This window comes from Lagopus muta, chromosome 6 (genome assembly GCF_023343835.1).
Source record: "Lagopus muta isolate bLagMut1 chromosome 6, bLagMut1 primary, whole genome shotgun sequence".
NCBI classification, from domain to species: Eukaryota; Metazoa; Chordata; class Aves; order Galliformes; family Phasianidae; genus Lagopus; species Lagopus muta.
In genome coordinates, this window is record NC_064438.1 from 44,828,894 (window position 1) to 44,849,331 (window position 20,438).

The 20,438-nt window shown below is 41.1% G+C and overlaps 1 protein-coding gene across 1 annotated transcript in view; it reads right to left on the reverse strand.

Moving 5' to 3' along the window:
- ITPK1 (inositol-tetrakisphosphate 1-kinase) overlaps positions 1–20,438 on the reverse strand; it is a 127,745-nt gene that overhangs the window by 76,934 nt on the left and 30,373 nt on the right. The window contains exon 3 of the mRNA XM_048950271.1: positions 19,842–19,866. Coding sequence (XP_048806228.1) covers positions 19,842–19,866 — 25 coding nt within the window. The remainder of the gene's footprint in view (positions 1–19,841; positions 19,867–20,438) is intronic.

The following is a 20,438-nucleotide window of genomic DNA, read 5'->3' on the forward strand; positions in this document are numbered from 1 at the left end:
ATGGCCCTTGGCACCTGGCACAACGATCTCTGCAAGGAGGGAGGTGTCAGGTGTGAGTGTGGGATGGCAAGACTTCCACAGGAAAGGGGCAGACCTTTGCAGTCACACAGCTGACGCCAGCATTGCAGACATGGGCTAAAGGTGAACACAAAAAACAAAGAAGCAATTGATTTTAATAAGGTGCGTGATTTGAAACAAATACCAAAGGGTGTACATGGAAGTCAGTAAGTTGATAAACTTTCTCTTCTGATAGTAGTAGTTTAGCTAAAGACAAAAATCATTTCAGGAATTCGTATGAAAGCTGTTCATTGTAGATAAAAGAGATTGTCCTCATAATTATTATAAAGCCTCAAACTTGGAGAAGGAAAAACAGCACCAAGTACGTTGTCCTCAGGTCACCAACCTGCACATTGGACTCTCTTTAGCTTCTTGCCACTTCTTCAAGAACAGCTCAATGGGAGGAGGTGGGAGATGGAAAGGTTTCAAATGAAAGTGTTATTCAAACTCCACTATATCCTACAAAAAACACAACAATACTGACATAGCAGAGATGCAGAAGACCCGGCTGAGTTCCAAAACACAACAACCATTTGTCTTCTTTGCCAGAGGCAAGAAGCAGCCAGGGATGCTGCTCAGGGGATAAAGTAGCACTACTCTACAGCTCAAGGACGACTCCCAGGAGTAACATAATACGTAAGAATAAAAGAAGACAAGTTAGATGAATGCCATTTGAGAACCTTTTCAGAGTGCACTGAGATTTCTTTAGAAGCAGCAAAATTAAGGATGCCAAAAAAATCTCCCAACACAGTTTTCTAAAATTTACTTGAGAGTGAAAATAAACTGACTAAAATCTAAATCAGCCTGGAAAACCTACAAAGAAACCCGAGAACAGAACCCAGAACAAGAGAGTTGCCTAAAAGGTATTTTGTGGAAATGAGTATTTTCCTAGAACTGACCATGTACCCTTTCAATACTTCTAAGAATCTGCAGAGTGATTTTACACAGTGCAGTGAGAACTTTGAAAAGTGTCTCAAGCATTTCATAACATAGCAGGAAAAAAGGCAAAAGTCCAGCTAGAGGTTTTCATTATTTTGTCACAATACCTGCTTCAAAACTAATTTTCTCCTAATACCTGTAAGCCTATACTGCAGCAAAATCTGCATGTTAGAGAAAGGTACTGCAGTATAAGAGAGGAATAAAAACACAGAATTCTTGTCAACACTAAACCTGCAAAGCACAAACACTCCATGAAGCCACAAACTGTTGCTTTCTTTTTTTTAATACCACTGTTCACTCATCAGGTGACTGTTCCAATAAGAATAAGTGAGAGCAGAAGTGCATGTGTCTCAAAAACAGACCCCTGTGCAAACATGCAAGGAGGAGCAAGGTGTAGGAGCTCAACTAGAAAAGGCTTCTCAAAGTGCAAATGAGGGGGAAGGGAGGAAAAAAAACTTCCTCTGTATCACAACAGGCTTAATGTAAAGTAAATTACAGTCCCTAAAGAACCACTAAATCAATACATGATATCACCCGAATGACATGGAATGGAAACAATGTCTTCTGCACTTTTCAGTGCTGCTGGAAAAAAGAGCACAACACTGGAAGGCACACAGCGACCAGCAACAAAAAACAGGTTCAATTCCCACAAAAGAAGAGCTAAACATAGCTGAAAGACCCATGGCAACATACAGCTCCAAGTTCCAGGTCACAGCTAAGTTTAGTTGCTACCAGAGTCTCCTGGGTGATTGGTTTAAAACTGTTAGCTTACAAGAATACAAACAAGTTACCGTAAGATAAAGTCAGTGGATTTACAACTCATTAACAATGCTGAGGCCAGCTAGCTGTGGAGTAACCCAACTTCCACCCACAGTAAGATTGTCGTACTGAAAGAAGCACTGACATCTGAAAGGTGCCATGCACTAGAAAGAGATAATGCCTGAGATGAAAAGTATACAAGAAGGATTAATTAGGACTTACGTGATGAAAAGGAGAAAGGAAACATATGGGCTGATTAGCAGGAAGACTTCTTGGCAGCAAAGCATTTAGATTCTGGAGTAAACCCCCATAGGAACTGCAGAAAGACGGACCTTAGGAACTTTAAAACAACAACCAAAAAAAAGTACACTGAACAATAGAAGAAAAAAAAGCAGGGGAGAATCCTGCACTTTGGGGAAATGTAGTGGTGGTTTTTCCACATCTACAGAGCCCCTGCCTCAGTTCAACCAACCAGCAAAGCTCGATGCAGGCCTTCTCACTATCGGGTCGTCTCCTGCTCTGAAAATGATTTAATCCATTCTGTAGAGACTACCATGCCCACAAACAAGGTAGGAGCCCAGTCAGTGTCTTGGGATACTGATACACATTGCTTAATACAATGTATTGCTTAATAAACTGTGTCACTCAAGCTGCAACTGCTCTGAGGTGTAACAAGCACTTCCAAAACTCAGCACGTACAAAGGTAGAACATCTGAATACAGCAACGCACACAGACCCACCGCAGTTTGAGATCACACCAGCAGCTGCCCTGCAGCAACGCACAGCTGAGCAACTGCTGCGTTAGCTGTGACCTACAGCTATTTACAAAGGGACATACCAAATGAAACCTATCTTGGTGGAGTGCTGTGTGTTGTAATGCACACTGTGGTTTCAGGCACTTCCTTGTATCAACTACTAACAACCAGGATTTTTTTCAGAAGTTCAGTTCATTTCATGAAAGGAACAGAGCTGCTCCCTTCAGTCCAGAAATGTAAAGAAATAATTCCTAATTCCTGACAAGTTCCTAGTCTAGACATGTGCACTTCGACACCGACCAGGCTCCCAGTGCAGCCAGGAACGCCCTGTGCAAATACAGCCCATGTTCTTTGCTGCCTGATAAGAGCACGCTGGGCACACTGGCTCAGCAGGTAGCAGGGTAAAGAACGTGCACTTCATGGCACATCCTGTGTTGCATTTCTACACCACTGGCACTCACATCTCATAAAGATGCTGCAAGAGACAAAGGTAGGTCGTGAAAGGGATGCTCTGTCATATTTATTACCAGAATGAGTAAATGACAATCAGATCTTAAGGATCATCAGCCTCATTGAAACCTCTAATCTTTACTGCCCTGTCCTCCTCTACACATCCCATAACCCAGAATAACCCCAGAAAAGCACTAGCCCTGTCAATCTCCAAAGTGCACTGGTGATGAGCACTGCACTGTGGGTAGGGTCAACCTTTGGCCTGCCTGCCAACGGTGGCAATTTCAAGTGCTTTATTGCCTGCATAAGCAAAGTTGAGGAATAGCTGAAATATGCTGAGTATGACTACATTTGTCAAGTAACATACAGCAGGAATGTCTTCTATGATTAAACCCAACAAAATAAATGTATCCATGTGAGATATCTCACTGTCTTTTCTATACCAAGAAAAACAACGACAACAACAACAAAAACAAACACAAAGAAAACAGATGAACATTAATCCCCACATCACTGTAGTTTACCCTACCCTCCACAACAGATCACTTTTCTCCTCCTCCTCTTTTGCAGCCCCTTTTAGCCACCTCCAATGAATCCGAGGTGTCCCACGGTCACTGACACACCAGCCCCATGGTGCTCACACCCCTATCTTCACCAAAGCAATAGGACAAAATGCTGAAGCAACCAGGGAAAACAAGCCCTCACCATGCAAAGGGACATGCCAAGCTACAGAACACAGAACAATACAGCTATGTATTAGATCTGTTGGGAGAAGTGCTTCCCTACACCACCAAGGACCTTAAAATCCATTTGATCAGTTCCAGTCTCCTAAATCCCTGATGAAGCTCAGAACAATACTGCCTGTTGGCCAAAGTAAGGCCCACAGAAATTATGCAAGTTATTCAAAGCTTCCCACGTGGGAATGGCAACAAGTATAACTAACTGCTCAGAGCACCCACCACAAACTTAAACATTTGGTTTTACTTTGCTTCCCTTAGCCAGTTGTTTGCTGCTTTTAGTGAGAACAGCAGGACCCACAGATAAACCAGGCAGACAGATACCTCAAGGAAATGTCTCCATCTCTCCACCATACTGAGGGTCTGGCTTTCCCAGCACATGCTTCCTCCAGAGCTCTTCACTACAGTAGGATGCAAGTCACTGCAAGGGGCACCTCTATTCCCAGCCTTGCATTTGCAGAATGATAAACTAATGCTTATAAAAGGCAATTTGCCCTAATGTCCTCCTGTTTGATTTGAACCATGATAATGGCATTATGATAGGGATCAAAAGGCAAGAACTGCAGAAAAGAACAGTACATTCTGCCTTCTCCTTCTGGTAAAGTTTCTGAATCCTTACTCTCCATGAGACAAACAGAAGGGAGAAATACGGAGCCTGTCAAGGAACAAAATAATGAAGATCCACCCAGCAGACATTAAGAATATATACAGGAGAACTCAGTTGTTTTCTTTTCTGCCTAAAATAAATGTCTCAAATAAGTGCTTCAAGTAACTTTCAAGTATTAAAAATAGTTTATGAAAAACTGGTGCCTTTAAGCTGTCTCCTTCTAGGGAGAAGTTCCCAGCAAGCATGATGGGAAAAATGAAGACCCAACAGCAATTCATTTCCAGCTCATCCTATAAACTGCATTTTTACTTCAATCTCCAATTGACCTAAGAGAGCTACACATAAGTTAACAACCCACTGCACAAAGGTGATGACAGCACAGTAGCAATTTATTGGACTTATTCTGGACTCCTTGATTTGGTTGGATTTTCCTTTTGGAATGAGCAACAAGGGAATTTTTATTTTTATTTTTAATTTATTTATTTTTAACCAGGGAACGTAAAAGTTTCTTTATCCCGTGCCTGAAGGAGGGGTGACCTCTGTTTTCCTCATAATAAAACTTCTCTTTCCCAGTCTTTCTTTATGTTACATGTACCAAGCTTGTGACATTAGGCTGCTATTTCAGAATCAGAAAGTTCTCAGAGTTTTGGAGAAAATGCATGGTATTCTCAAAGCCATGGCTGGGACTGCTCTGTCTACAGCACATGGTCATGCATGGTAGACACGCTTACATTAGCCTTGATCTTCCTAAGGAAATGAGCAGAAGCAAAAAGGACAGAGTGACAATGACTTAGGTCCAAATCAACACCGTAACTACATATCTCATGCTCTTCAGATTAACCAGTTTGAATGGGGCCCTGGGCAGCCTGGTTTAGCATTTAACGTGGAGGTTGGTGGCCCTGCATGTGGCAGGGGGGTTGGAGATTCATGATCCTTGAGGTCCCTTCCAACCCTGGCTATTCTGTGATTCTGTGAATGGAAAAGATGCCACTATTAACACCCCTAAGAGATAACACTGCTTTTCCAGCTACTCCACACAGACACTGCCCCAGGTCCTACACAAAGCTGCCTCTTCCAGCAGAGAAAATGCTGACAATCTCATCTGCACAGGTCTTGCTTGGCACAGACATCTCAGCTTTGCTCACACCACTGACCCAGTCACTGCTGGCAAAACCAAACTAAGCAACAACCCACATGGATGAGTGAAAATGTTAAACCTGACTTCACAATGAGAACTGCCTTCAGATCCTTCCTACTGATTTTCTTAAGCCCCAGTATAGACTCACCAACCACTCTGTTGCAACACTGTTTGCAAAGATGCACCCTACCTCTAAACAGTTAGAAAAAACAAGCGCACCCCCTTCCTCCCTTCTAAAACGCAGAAGAAAAAAACACATTAACAGTGCTTTTTTTACAGCACAGAGCAGCAACGCACTGCCTTGCCTGCACAGTACTTTCTTTAGATGAGAAGAGTATCTGCAAGTCATCTCACTACTTGGTTTCCAGATTTGCATCTGCTGAATTTGAGTTGTTTCCACAGAAACAAAGTCTCTCTCCAAATAGTTGAAGTATCTGGGGTAAATTTCTTATAAAAACTAAAAAAAAAAAAAAAAAAAAAAAAGGAGTTCATATAGAATTTTGCATGACTTGCCTTCTTTCCCCTCCACATAGCTAGCCCATATATGAAGAACACTCATTCCTATTTGAATATGGTATCCAGCTAAGTGCAAAAAAAAAAAAAAAAAGGTGTAGAGTCACTGAAGCATTAACAGAACTTTTTGTTCTGCAAAGCTACTAGGAAATAAATACAACTTCTGTATATAAAAAGCTGCAATTTTAGCTTTCTTATGCCACACTACCAACAAGAAGTAGATTTACAAACACATTTTTTCTTAAATAGAGATATCAGAAACACAAATACCAAAATCAAATGGTTTTATAGAGCATAACTGTACGATAACCTAATTGAAACTGCAAGTCCACTGATGGCACACAAGCTACTGCATGTGGAATTTAGGATATTTTGGTGTCAAATTTAAAAAGTCCTCCAAATTAGAAAAGTCTCCTCAAAGTAGCAATAAAAGTATTGCAAATTTATCCAAATGCTTGTATGGGGAAAGACATTGTGGAATAGCTTCAACACAGGGATCTGAGAGGTGATGCTTTCCTGTGCCCCAGAAACAGGAGTCTCCCATCCCTGCTCACATCATTAAAGACTAGAGCAATCCCAATAGAAGCAATGCATGTCATGACAGTCAGAAAACTTGCTGGCATTTGGAATTCATTCAGAAAGATTTTCAGCTAACATTTAGGGGGGATGACACAAATGACAGAACTCACATACAAGACTGTTCAGAATAGGCATCTGCATTCTGCATTCATATTTACACCCAAAGGAAACATCTAGAGTGTTTGGCATTTTCCACGTATCTCAATAGCAGCTGTAAGCACCTTTGAAATACAAGCTCATTACTTTGCAATTTAACCCCCAGACTTTCAGATTAGATAATGGTCCAGTACAACCATCTGACATGTCCCATGGCACAAACCACAGAACCTCCCCTCACCAAGACCTCCAGCATAACCAGTGACCTGTCAGAACGCTTAACTTTGTAGAAATAATAAAAATATGAAAAACGATTCCAAGTTCATTTCAGCTAACTGGGAAGCTAACATGAGGTTAAGGAATAACTTTAAATGATTGTTTTCTCCTGATTAGAACATATCATTTCCATTGCAATGCTGACAAATGTTATATTCCAGCCATTCTCTCTAAGCCATATCCAGAATGTACAGGAACACCATGAAAATCTGGGGCTAGCGACACACTCCATCCTGGTTAGGTCTGATACTCAGTAGCGGCCCAGCATTCAACATTCCATAAGGAGGCTGATGGCTGCAATGCTACCACAAACATTAGCACGCTCAGGTCTTCCACCTTCTGTTACCGCCAAGCACTCCAGCTTCCAGCCCAGGTAACAAATGAGGTGCTGAGCACTCCTTCCTCAGTACAAGAAACAAGGTGCTGCAGAAATACAGCAGCATGAGCTAAAACCCAGCCAGCATGGAGCAGGAGAGGACGATCCCTACAGACAGTTCCTCATGCTGGAGGTGTCTTTCAAATTCAACAACTATGCCTGCATGAATTTACAGCTTTTGAGTAGGTTTGTGGTCACAAGCAGGCGGTGGCATGCCTGGTGCATTGCAACATAGTTGTAATCTGGCTCTCCCAGGGATGCTGTGGCTTTCCAATGTGGCATGGAGCTCAGGAGCCTTGTTAAGTCCAGCTGAGAAACAAAGCCTGTCCCTTGCCACACCAGCACAGTTTTGCAACCTCAAAACCAAGAGCTGGCTTGCCTCCAGCCAGCTTCAAGAACAAGCACAGGGCAGGCCCCAAAGACATGTCCTTCTGTACAGCCTGTTCTGAACACCCCAGCAGAGACATTTGTGAAGGGGAACAAAGATGAATGCAAGCCAGCGCAAACAGTGGCTTGAAGTTTGAAATTTACTCTTCTGAATCTGTCCTTCAGGCTCACCCTGCTTCTGTGAGGTGCAGAAACATTCAGTCAAAAGAAGTCAAGTCCCACTTTCAAAACTTAAATGAGCCGGCAAAACTCAAAAACAGATGATATGTAAGCAACGACTAGCAAGTTGTAAGTATCCTGGACATAAACACATGCTTCCAATATGGAGATTGAGAAACTAGAGCATTTTTGTACATGTGCTATCGCTGCATTTTGAGCATCTTATTCCAGAACTGTAACACATAAAAAAAGTGTCATCCAGTGTTTTCACTGTTAGCCTTAACAGAGCATATACACAAAGATTATTTTAATGGTCTTTTGTTTTAAAATTAGCCTAGTACAGCCTCTATCCTTTTACACACTTTTCTTAATCAAATGCATAGCTTTTGAAATAGGTGGAAGGATAAACACATTAGATGATAGGTATTCAAGTATACAGTGGTCCACTGATCAACACAGATGTCACGACAGGAGAGGTAAGTTTGCTGAAGAGTGCCAAAAGCTAGACTGAAATCACAGGAATGTGACTCTATATGTAAACAAGTGCAATAGGACCACTTAAGTGAAAGCTCCAACCACAACCACTTAATTCATGGCTTCTCATTTCCATCAAACGCAGGTTCTTCAAACCACTGGCTGCCTCAAAGACCTGCAGAAAGGTCAGCACAACTTTAGATAGTCCCTTTCTGCAATGCACAGAACAAGACAACCAAGACAGGTTTTGTTTGACCTCCGCTGCCAGGTTAAACAAACTGCGATAACCCTGCCCAAAACAGCCGGCATGTGTAAAGGCATAGCTTGCCCCAGCTCCTTAGGGCTGGTTTATCTTAGATAAACCCATGACCTTGACAGCCCGGTGAAGTACAATTTTCAACACCTGCAGTGTTAGGAACAAAGCAAGCGAGCGGCATTACAACCTTCGAAACAGCAAAGTATGCTACACACACAGACCTCAAGGCTGGGAGCTTAGAATACGTTACAGAAACAGTTTTGGTTTTGCAGACTGACAGGACTCAATAGATTGCTCTCTTGCCGAACTTTTCCAACTCACAGTGTTACCTTAAGCAGAATAAATTAGCAATCGATGAAAGATGATGTCCTCTGTTAAGTTCACCTTCCTTTTCCAGATAAGAACATCACTGCTCATGCTCACTACTGTATCTTCAAACCCTCTGTGCTACAAGAGCAAATTTGGTAAGACTGTTTTTCAAAGAAAACAGAAAGGTACCCGGTTCTCTCTTCCTTGAAAAGGCTGGATTTGAGATCACAGGGTTCAGAACTGGAGGTCTGTTGTCCTGGCCTGGTTTTAGGTCAGTACCGTAGGAGGCAATGCAACAGAGGTCACTGCGGGAATGTGATAATCAACATACTCAATTCCACCAAAACTCACCTTCTCTATTGAAATTTCTGTTCATACCCAAACTCTTAAAACTCAAGGAATCCTAGACATAAATGCAAATACTGCAGTATGGTTTCTTCTTCAACAGGTCAAGAAATGGTAGAATTTCTTCAGCCTACATTCAGATCAGAAGGAATAGGTGTGTCTGTACATATAAATACACAGGTATATAAAACATGTATTTTAAGACTCAGCATTTCTCTCACATGCTGCAGGCCACTCAAACCAAGGTCCATAAACACAATGTCAGCTATATTCCTGTCAAGTTACTGTTGCCTGACAAACACAGATGTGGGGCATTTACTTTGTGTTGTGTCCACATCTCAGATCCTGGGGACAATTCCTGAAAAAGAGAAATGTTTTCTGCTTGCATTCAGTTTTCACCTCCCAGTGCAAGCTAGGTCATTTATGTCAAGCAACTTATTTGTATCAATATACAATAATGTGACCTGAAACGTGCAGAAATCCAAGACTTGGGAACTTCCATTCCTTAGCTATCAGTTGGTGAAGGACTAGTTAGTATTTAACAGATTAGTTTGAGCTGATTTAATATCAAAGAGTTGCTTCTTTTGTAAATACTCAGGAGATGCTCCATTACAACATCTGCAGAACTGACATGAACATCTGTAGAAGCACAGACCCATCACTGCATCAGGATGACAGCAATGTAAACAAAGACCAAGAAGTAAGAATTTTAGACAGTGCCCCAAAGAAACAGTGGAGCTCTTCACTACACAGACTGCTTTGTTTTGCTGTAAATTTCTATTTACTTGCTGTTTCTGGGCGTTCCCTCATTGTTTTAAGGTTCACCATACTAACATGAGGATGTCAGAGGCAACTTCACCATGCCATAGGCTGTTGCTAAGTGATCCTCTACAAACACACAAAATTCTTCAGACAGAAGTGTAAACATCCCTAATAGACTCAGTGAATGAAGTTGCACCACATCAACCTTCAGAAAATTCAGAAGAAATTCAAATTCACAATTGCCACCAATAACACTTTGTAAACCTATCCACTGAAACTGAAATAAATTCTCTAATAGCTCTTTTAAATATTAATGTGATGGTAATACCGCATTAAAACTTGGCTACAGACAGATATGTCAGAGCACTAATGAAGGATAGCTTTAAGACAGCATCTCTGTGGACAGACTGATTTCATACATATACATTTACACTGCAATTCCTTACACAAACCGAAACAGTTAGCACAGTGTTACTTGCAACATATATATGATGTAAACAGAGTTAAGACTCCATGAGAATATTTGACTGCAGTTATAAAATGCAAGCCTCAAAAACTGGGAATATTCAGCACTGCTACAGACTTAGTCCAAAAGATCCAGAATAGATTCAAATGCACTAATCTAATTGTACCAGCAGATTAAGTTAGTTTAGAAGAGACCCAGCTGTCAATAATATCTAGGATAAGCAATTGCAGCATCTAGCAAAAGCAAGCAGAAGAGAACCTGGGCACTGAGCACATCCAGTGGGACAGACTGAGGCTGATCTCCTAGCCCTGCAGGAGTCAAGAGCAACATGGGGCAGAGCCACCAGGTCCTGCAGTTGGTGCAGGAGCATCTCTGCTGGGAGCTGCCAGAACGCCAACCCGCCTTTTTGGCTACAAGCGGGTGGATCTGCCACCAGCAAGGAGCCAGTGCTCTCTCTAGCTCCTTTTTGGTCACTTAGTGAACTAAGCCATTAAGAGCTTGAATGGCATGAATTCACCGCAGCAGGCTTCAGAACATCTAATCTGCTTCGCCTCTTTTTCAAACTGCTTTGCACTCACAGTTCAAAGAAAAATTTCTGCTTTCCCCTTTACAGCTGCTGTTCTTTTTTCAACCACTTAAGGACATTTCCATAAAAGAAGGGGTATTACAAGATAAACTCAACTAGGTTACAAGAACGAACATTTTCCAAGCTCGCCTAAATTAAAACAATCTCTTTGCAATCAATATAAATTCTCTATGGACTGCAGTTAGCTTGTCCTCCAATCTTTGCAATCAGTAAGGCAGTGAGCAATCCCAACACAGAAACTCCATGCTGCTAAGGCTACAGGACAGCAGGGTTGTGCAGTGAAGATTCCTGTGCAAGAAAACATTTTCAGATGCACTTAGACCTTTGAGTAAAGGAAGCTTTTGGCTCCAATCAACAATTTACTATGAAAACAAATCTTAAAAGCTCTTCTCTGTTTGCAAATTCAGCCAGAAACTCCTCTGCAACAGTTGCTTCCCTTACATCTCAGTCTCTTAGCTCAGCCCTAATGGCATGTTTTCCATTCCCATCTTCAGATTACTCTGTCAAAACACTGTAAATAACTTGTTTGCATTTGGTCAGGGAAGTTTTATTTAAAATACAAACTCTTCACTAACTAAACTGAAGTAAATGCCCACATTAGAATAAATACTCAAACAAGGATGTGAGATCCATGTAACCTAATGCATATAGCAACCTTAACTTAGATACAAAACCCCTTCGATTCAGGGAAGCATACCTCTTGGGAAACTAAATGAGAATACTGTAAACTACTGAAGCAACCTCAGGTTGGAAAGCTGTGATCAGTGGAATTGAGTGAGGTGGCTTGGATCCTAAAATAACAGCCAAAGAACAGGACAAGTCCTGAATCTATTCTATAGACTGAACACAGGTTTGGGTTTATTTTGCTTAACTGAACCAGAGAGCACCTGGAAACTAAACCTCCTAGGAACAAAACTATACAGCTTTATGGAAGAGTTAGCAGGAGTAGCGCAGATCCCACACCTTGTCAATAGGACAACATCTTCAGGTGATTATCATTCCTGACGTGAATAGGAGAAATAGATACAAATTCTCACAAACCTGACAGAAGGAGGCTTCTGTCTCCAGCCTCTTTCCATAGTCTGCGAAAGGAAAGTTAACTCCAGACCTGAATCCCTTCTTCAGAAAGAGCTGTTCAATAAGAGGGGCCCTACTTCCACCTCTTACTAAGGGGACCACTTAAGACTGATCATCTCTCCTTAGGTATCCAATGAATATTTCAATCCAATTTTTAATAATTGCTGGCCCACCCTCGCTTCTGCAATACCAACAGAGAATGACATTCATCTCATCTAGGAAACTGAAGCAGCCGTGTGCTTTTCAACAAGTCATGTAAGAGAAGAGATGAAAAAACCAATACAAAAACCCTTTCAAATTTTCCATAGATGTGACCTCATGTTAAGAAGAAACATTTTGAACTACACACTCCTACCTCATTTTAGAGAAACTATGTTTACAGACATCTGCATTTCTACTGGTTCACTTCCTTCCTCATCACTCAGAAACTCCCACCCTAAGCTATTAACCGTGCTGCTTTTGGTCAGTAGCAAATATTCTCAAAAACTATAGAGACAGTGATTAAAAATAATTTATCAAGAAATATACAAGAGCTTTCCATTAATACGCTAGCACACAGCAAAAGTTAAGAAACTTTATGCCTTCTGTCTTTAAATACCATGTTTCATTGGCTCATCATTCAATCTTGTGACAGTAATGAACTTAACTCATTTAACTGTGAAGCACTACAAGACAGAATAAGCATGCAATAAAATGGATCTCCAAATGCAAGCATCTCAGATGACAGCTAAGATCAAAGAAGTAATTTTTGCAGAAGTTGAAAAAAGGAAGAGTCAATAGTAAGAGACTTCCCCACACTCCAATTTTGATGATATCCTTCCTGTGAAGCTTTTGATTGAAGCAAGTCTTAGCTATGGGGGGAGATGAGAGACACTACTCCCAAGGGAACATCCCTGTACTTGTTGAACAAAGCCCCAAGAGTGAAGACAAGGTTAGAATCACGAGAGTAAGCTTGCAGCTCTGCTTGAGCAGGCGAACCAACTGATTTCACTCCCAAAACTGACACAGGATTGTTATTCAGCTGAGAGAGGACATCTCAGTGTTAGGGTCAGAGGTACAGTCACCTTTGGAACTGAATCAAATCATTCCCCTTTCCCTCCTACTCTGAGAAAAAAAAACTTCAGATGAAAAATGTCAAAAGAACCATGTGCATATTTGTACTGCAACATGTACTTAGCAATTTCAGCTAGCCACACAAGACAGGTTGGTTGTAAAAGTAAAATTTGCCCTGGTTTGATACCCTAACACTTGTATCCAGTGAGATGAATAATCTTATATGTGATAATAATCTTTAATGCAGCCTAACATTAAAGTTTGTTCTTTGGTGACCCATGGGTACCACTGCAGTAATCATGATTAATAAAAGCAGTGTTCAACTGCTGCTTTGTGCAAAGACCTGACTATATGCTGCAAAATATTTCTAGTCAAAAGCAAGCAAATAGAAGTTCTATTCCCAAGCATAAAAATCCTTTAAGCTCTTACTTTTATCTGTACTGTTTCCTGAGGATGGTTTTATGAAGCTTTGCAGTTTGTGTAAGTATCTGGGAAGATGATGTTGATGGCTGAAAAAGTACTATACACAGCAGCGTTTAGAAATTACCAGCACCCATTATTACTCCTCTTCTCCTTTACACAGTCATCATACTTTAAATCTACTCAATTCAGATATCTCAAAGCAACTTAAATGGCATTCCAGTAAATGGAAAAATATCTTCACTAGAAAGCAGAAACAGACTTTTCAAGAGCGTCCAAAGTGCCTGCAGTAAGCGGGGCACCTCCCCATTGCAATCTCAGTCCTACTATAATCAGATAAACCTTTGGCAGAGTTCCCAGAGTGGATAGACTTCCATCCAAGGCATCCCAGCTCCCAGCCTTCAGCAGTGGTAGGCATCACCATCTCATCATGACGTAGCCAGGAGATGGGAGAAGACAAATGACAGAGAAGGCTTCACAGGCCAAAGCAGAACAATCTCAAACTTGAAGGCTACTCACCACAGATTTCTAAATCTTAGCAATGTTTTCACTCACCCAAGAAATTCTGGCAAGTGACTTCAGATTCCACACCTCATCCAAAGCTGGTGGGATTTAAAGTCAAAAGAAAGCAATCCAACCAGTCGGTAAGAGACTGAACATCTCTGAGCCACAAACACTTCCTCTCAGATCTCACATTCGCTCCCCAAGAATAACGATCTAACTGCATTTTGACTGACTTCATTCTTAAAAATTAGACAAAGTGCATATTTATTTAATCTGTTCAATCCACATGATGAAAATGTTCTGCTGTTTTCTCTCCCTTCCCTGCCCCACCAGATGTGTATTTATTCTTCTTCCCCACTGGACCAGAAAGGGCCATACTGTACCTCCCTGACCAGTCTGCTGATGCAATAGGTAGCAATGTGCCAAAGCCATCTCTCCCTGTTCTGGAACCTGTGCTTCATTCCTTCTGGGCAGGGCTGCTCCTTAAGTACCAAGATGGTCTCATGTAGAAGGATCTCCCCTTCTGAGAAGGATCTGAGAAGGATCAGAGGCCTGGCAGTTTTGTTTTTTTTTCCACAGACGTGCTATTCCTGAGGGACTTTTATCGCTGCAACTTATTATTTTTTGAAGACCCCACTCTGAGGCTTCCCAAATACTAAGCAGTATCACTGCATGCTTCTGTGTTATAATCTTCTCAAGATTTTGACCAGCTGCTTTCACCTCCCAGCATACACAAAGCATCTAGACAATCCAGACTAAGTAGGGTTGGAGGGCTTTTGCAGCATCATTTCCAAAAATGCAATACAGACAAAACTGAGTGCCATACTGAGGAGAACATGCACTGTAACGAGGGGTTGGCATGCATGTAAAAATAAAACTTTCTTCTCCCTGTACTACAGAGCCAGCTCTCCAACATCTCAATAAACCTGCTTGCTTTGGAAGCTTTCCAGTCACATCTTTCTGTACATGCTTTTGAATATATACTTTATAAGCTCTCTTCTCATTAGACTGCTGCCGTTCCAAGCCTATTCCATTAATACTTCATGTGAAAATAAACCTCTCTGCATTTCAAGAAAACAACTGTTCCCTGGCAACAATTAGTGGAAACTCTTGCTGTTGGTATTTCACTTTGATTGAAGATTTAGGAAGGGGGGAAGGGACCCTCAATTCTCCTTTGCTGTCATAAGTAAAACTCACAGCCTGAAGGACAGTTTGCTTCTCGAAAGTAAAAGATTTCAAATATCTTAATTCCCAGAGGGCTGAAGGGAAAGAAAGGAAAAACAAAACAGCAGCCTAGACCATTGTAACTACTACAATCAGCTGTTCCACACTGAAAAACATGTTGTCCTCCATATCCCATTGCTATTAAAAAATGTGCAGCTTGAAATACAATGACTAATCCCAGTTTTATAGCCAACCAACTAGAACATCTCTCCAAGATAAAAGAGAGCATTAGTGCTCATCAGAACCAAAAATACACATGGAAAATAGGAAATCTTAACTATTTAAAATTTGAAAGAAAAAAAAAAAGTTAGAGCTCTAGGAAAGCCTGGGTGTGGAAGTGCTCGAAAGGGCTTTGAAGTCCCGAGAAATACGAAGGCTCCAAACTTTGTCACACAAAGACGGAACTGGCAATTTGTCAGAAGCCAAAGGGCTGCAGCTAATTATTCTGGATTTGCATAGCTTGTGAAACAAAAATAAATGCATGTCCCCATCAGAGGTACTTGTGATGATTTCCACTTCACTGCACATGTTTTCAATCTCACATTCTTCAAACTAAGCCAAACAGATTTTTTCCTGAAAAACAAGGTATATGGAGATGTTCTTTCTTTTCCTCACCAATGCACAGTTATAAGAAATAGAATACTGTACTGGCTGAAGAAAAGCTGACAGTATGCAACTCTAAATTTGGCCCTACATTAATCTTGAGGGGTGAAACTGAACAAAAGCAAGCTTTAAAAAAAAAAAAAAAAAAAAAGGGTCAGAAACAGCTTTATGTTTCAGAAACTTCTCAAAACCCATATTTGCTAGATTCCATTAATAGAGAAGATTTTCTTATTACTGCTAATGTCTAATTAGCCAATCACTGCATAACTACAGAAGCAGTATTCCCCTTGAAACAGTGATGAAAGAAATTAAGAAAGGCTTTTGTTGAAGCACTTAGTGCCCTGGCAGCCCAGGCTAGCGCCAAAGCTGCTGCCTGCCCAATGGCCTACAGGCAATGGTACTACTGGGGCTCTGAGTACATGTCACCATTCAGGGCATCGCCACCCCACCACTGGCTACCTCTTCAGGTGGCTCCAGCTGCAAGAGGCTGGGGGAGCTGGCAAGAAAATAAATCAGGATGACAGGCAACAGCCCAGGGTCTGAGAACCCACAGCTCCCCAGACGTCTGAGCTCTACCCTGTTCCATGCAGCGCTGTCAGCACAGCTGCCAAAACACCACTTGGGCTGGAAGAGAAACAGCATTCCTGCAGAGCTTGCATACGGCCTTCAGTTCTTTTTGTTTGTTTGTTTTTTGTTTTTTTTCAGTTCCCACCTTAAAAACGGAACAACAGCATTTCCTTACCTCTCTGTGTACAAGCAGGATAACCACCCTAACACGGTGGTGGTGATGCCTACTTAAAAACCAAGAACAGCCTGCCACAAGGTAAGAGATTGAACACAGCCCTTGATCCAGGGAACTTTCTGCTTGGTTTCCCTTCTAATATAATAATGGTTTGTAGCTGCCCCACTGACTAGGATTTAAGTCTCAAGAGGCAAATATAGGTCTAAAACACTTCCAAACCTTATGTTGTTATTCAGACTTCTGCCACCGGAAAAAAAGACATGAGCTAGTCTGATCAGAATAAATCCGAGGCTCCCAAATGTTTGGGTGCAGGCTCAGACTTTGGAAGGGCTCAGTCTTTGGAAACTTCATAACTTTGAAAGCTTTTTGATTCATTTTCTGCACTATCTTTTAAGCTAGACAGCTTGATGGGTGTTACTCAGTTGTACTAAATAACACAATGCATTTCAGCTCCTATGCATTGAGTTTATAGTGAATTCTCATTGTTAGAATTTAATTAGGACTTCTGTAAAGAATAACAAAGAAAATTATTTATCACCCAGTGAGTTGAGAGGTTCTTTGTTTTCAACATGGAACTTAAACAATTTCTTAAACTCGAACAGAGGGTCATGTCTGCTTAGCTTTCCATTGCCAGTCCTACTCTTCTACTACTTCTCATTGGACAATGTGCATGTCTCCCAGCCCAATAAAAACAGGAAGCTGGAACTACCCTTTCTGCTATAACAAAGCCTGAGAAGAAATAAAACAGAGAACTTGAACACGAGTCACAGAATCTTGTCTGCTATCTAACAGTGTACAGAATCTTGACTGCTATCTAACACTGTATAGAAAATCTGTACAGTGAAAGTAGCCCTAAGTAAACAAAATAAGAAGATGCCAGAATAGTTGAGACACAAAGAAAACAGAAGTCACATATGTGCTTACTTGAAGAACTTTCTAAGACTTTTGTTCTGTAGTAGGAAATTAATTCCTGCTCTTGTACAACATTTTTGGAAGGAAAAGAATGAACTATTATCTGTCTGCAGAAATCAACACAAACCAGTCCATTATGGTACCTGGAAACTAGTAATTGAACCTCATCTTCTGACTTGCTACTTTTAACTGGGAAGCATGTATGCATTCAGGGAAAAAAAGAAAAAAAAAAAGAATTTATCTAAAGAGGAAAACAGATAATCAGTATTCTACGTTTTGAGTGATTTGTCTTTTACCATGCATAGAGCTGGCTTCCCTTGCGACAGCTCACACCAGAGCAGGTTCTTTAAAGGAGAAGGAGAAACAAATCAAAGAAACCTTGCTGCTCAACATAGGTAAACAACATCCCCCTGTCAGACAAACTTTGTCCAGCAGACCGGTATCAAGATATTCTCTACCTAAAAGCAGGGCTAGTGGAAAGACAGTGCAAGGTGACGAAAGCCACGCTTCCTAGGAATACTGAGTAGGCAAAGAACAGATATCCAAGATATCTCTTGCTACTACAAATACATGCTTTAGCATGTACAAAGCATCATGCAGGCCAGCAGTGAAAACACGTGGCCATCCATCCTGCTCTAGCAGAGCATCAGGCATTGATACTCCAGGTATGCCTTTGGGGCACAAATTCCCAGTATAGGTTAGTGTGGCATCTCAACAATGCTGTAAAATTTGAAACCGTCTAAGAAACTCTACAAAGTCCTGCTTAGTTCTGTCCAAATGTTTCCCAAATTTTTATTTTTTATCTAATCTTTATCTAATCATATGATCATTTAATTCATTTCATACAGGCACAGCTTAAGTGCACACAGCAGGAACTAGGCATGTATAACAAATGCAGACATTGGATTGTAAACCAAAGAATGCCACAAACACAGGCTAGCTTTCTCCTTGTGCTGCTTGTTGAGGACGTACTTTGCATACGTTGGTTGCACTTATCAATCCAGAGGTGCTCTATCAGAACTTATAACAGGAGCTGCTTCTTAGTTCTGAGCAATAGAAGGTACAAAGCAAGGAAGATGCTGCTGCAGTGGTGAAAGGGTACTAGAATTAAGCCTAAATTCAGACATGAAATATGTGCCTTCTTTGCTCATAATACCATGCAGTTCTCAGATAACCAGACCTACTAGAAAGACTTCGTCCAAGGTTAGCTAGTAATTTTTTAAAAGCCTTTTCTGACAAGATTCTTTAGAATCATACGGATTATTTTTTTTTCTTTTGAAATGTCCCTACCTCATGTTTGTGTGAAGTCACAAGGACTCAAGAACAGCATCAACTATCAGTGACTAATGCCCATTTCTCCTCTATTGAGGCAGGTTCATTGCTGCTACTGGGACATAAGAAATAATAGGACAAGAGGAAATAGTCTCAAGCTGCACCAGGGAAAGTTCAGGTTGGATATCATGGAAAATTTCTTCTCAATAAAGAGTGGCATTGGAACAGGTTGCCCAGGGAGGAGGTGGAGTCACCATCCCTGGAGGTACTCAAGAAATGCAGACGTGGCACTGAGAGACATGGATTAGTGGGCATGGTGGTGGTAGGTTGACAGTTGAACTAGATGATATTTTTCAACTTTAACGATTCTATGATTCCATGTGTGAGGAACACATCGAGCATACGTTAGACTAGAAAATGAGCATCAGGTAAGCACTAGAAAGAGTGAATCCTGTGACACTCAGCTCTTCTAAGTACACACAAGGGGCCAAAAGAAAAGAACATGCTTCCCCATTCGATCTTTTAGGAGCACAGTCCTCTGACTTAGCAGGCATAACAAAACAGCTGTCATGCTAACATAATTCCTTTCCCAAGTTGGCATCATCCTTTAAGTACCATCTTGTGTAAAATATGACCATTTGGACGTAGCTAACATTTATACTTAACAGCAGAGGGGCTAAAACTTCAAAGCACTTCAGTATCACTTCTCTGCTCCCTAGGTTACAAAAACACCACTACTTCTGTTTGAAAGGCCAGCTCCTGTTTCTGCTAGATCTGATCGTCCTTAAATAAAGTAAGCACAGATTAATATCACTTAATCAACTATCAGATCTTTATAATAAAGACAAGAAAAGCCAACTTCATCTCCACTTTCACTTAGTCACCTCTACTAGATGAGCTTGATGCATAGTTGACAAAAATGAATCCATTTCTTTTCCCAAAAACAGGATTGATAGCAGTGGAAAAAAAAAAAAAGAAAGAAAAAATAACTGAATAGTTTTTACTCACCTGTACTACTTCTACTCCTCTTTTCCTGAAAAAGAAAAAAAAACAAACAAAAAGGTTATTGTTGGAATGTGGGAAAAACGCACAGCAAACATTAAAGGTAAAAGGTTGCTTCATACTAGAACACAAACACTAAAGATCTGCATTCGCTGATTCAAATTCAGGAAAGCATTTGCTCAGTTCTATTCTGCCTATGAAGCATGTTTGCAGTTTCTGAACCATGGTCTCAATGGGGACATGGGACATGCACTGAGCAGCTGTAATGCTGAGACCAATGCAGCTACCCAGTGGACAAAAGTGGGAAGTGGGTGATGCGAGGGGGAGAGCATCTCAGTTTTAATCATAAATCAAAACGTCAAGAACTGAAACTGGCAGAGCCAGTTCAGTCCAATCTACTCTGCTAGTATGAGAATTGAGATTCAGGTACACGCAGCCCAGCAATGTTCAGTCAGTGCATTTGACAAGTTATCAAGAAAAACAAACCATTTCTGCTTTAGTCTGGAGAGCAGAACTAAGTATCTGGCACAAAGCCCAGTCGTTCCTATTCCATGCCACTTTCCCACTGCATGAGGGCTATTTAAATACATCATGAACTTCTCC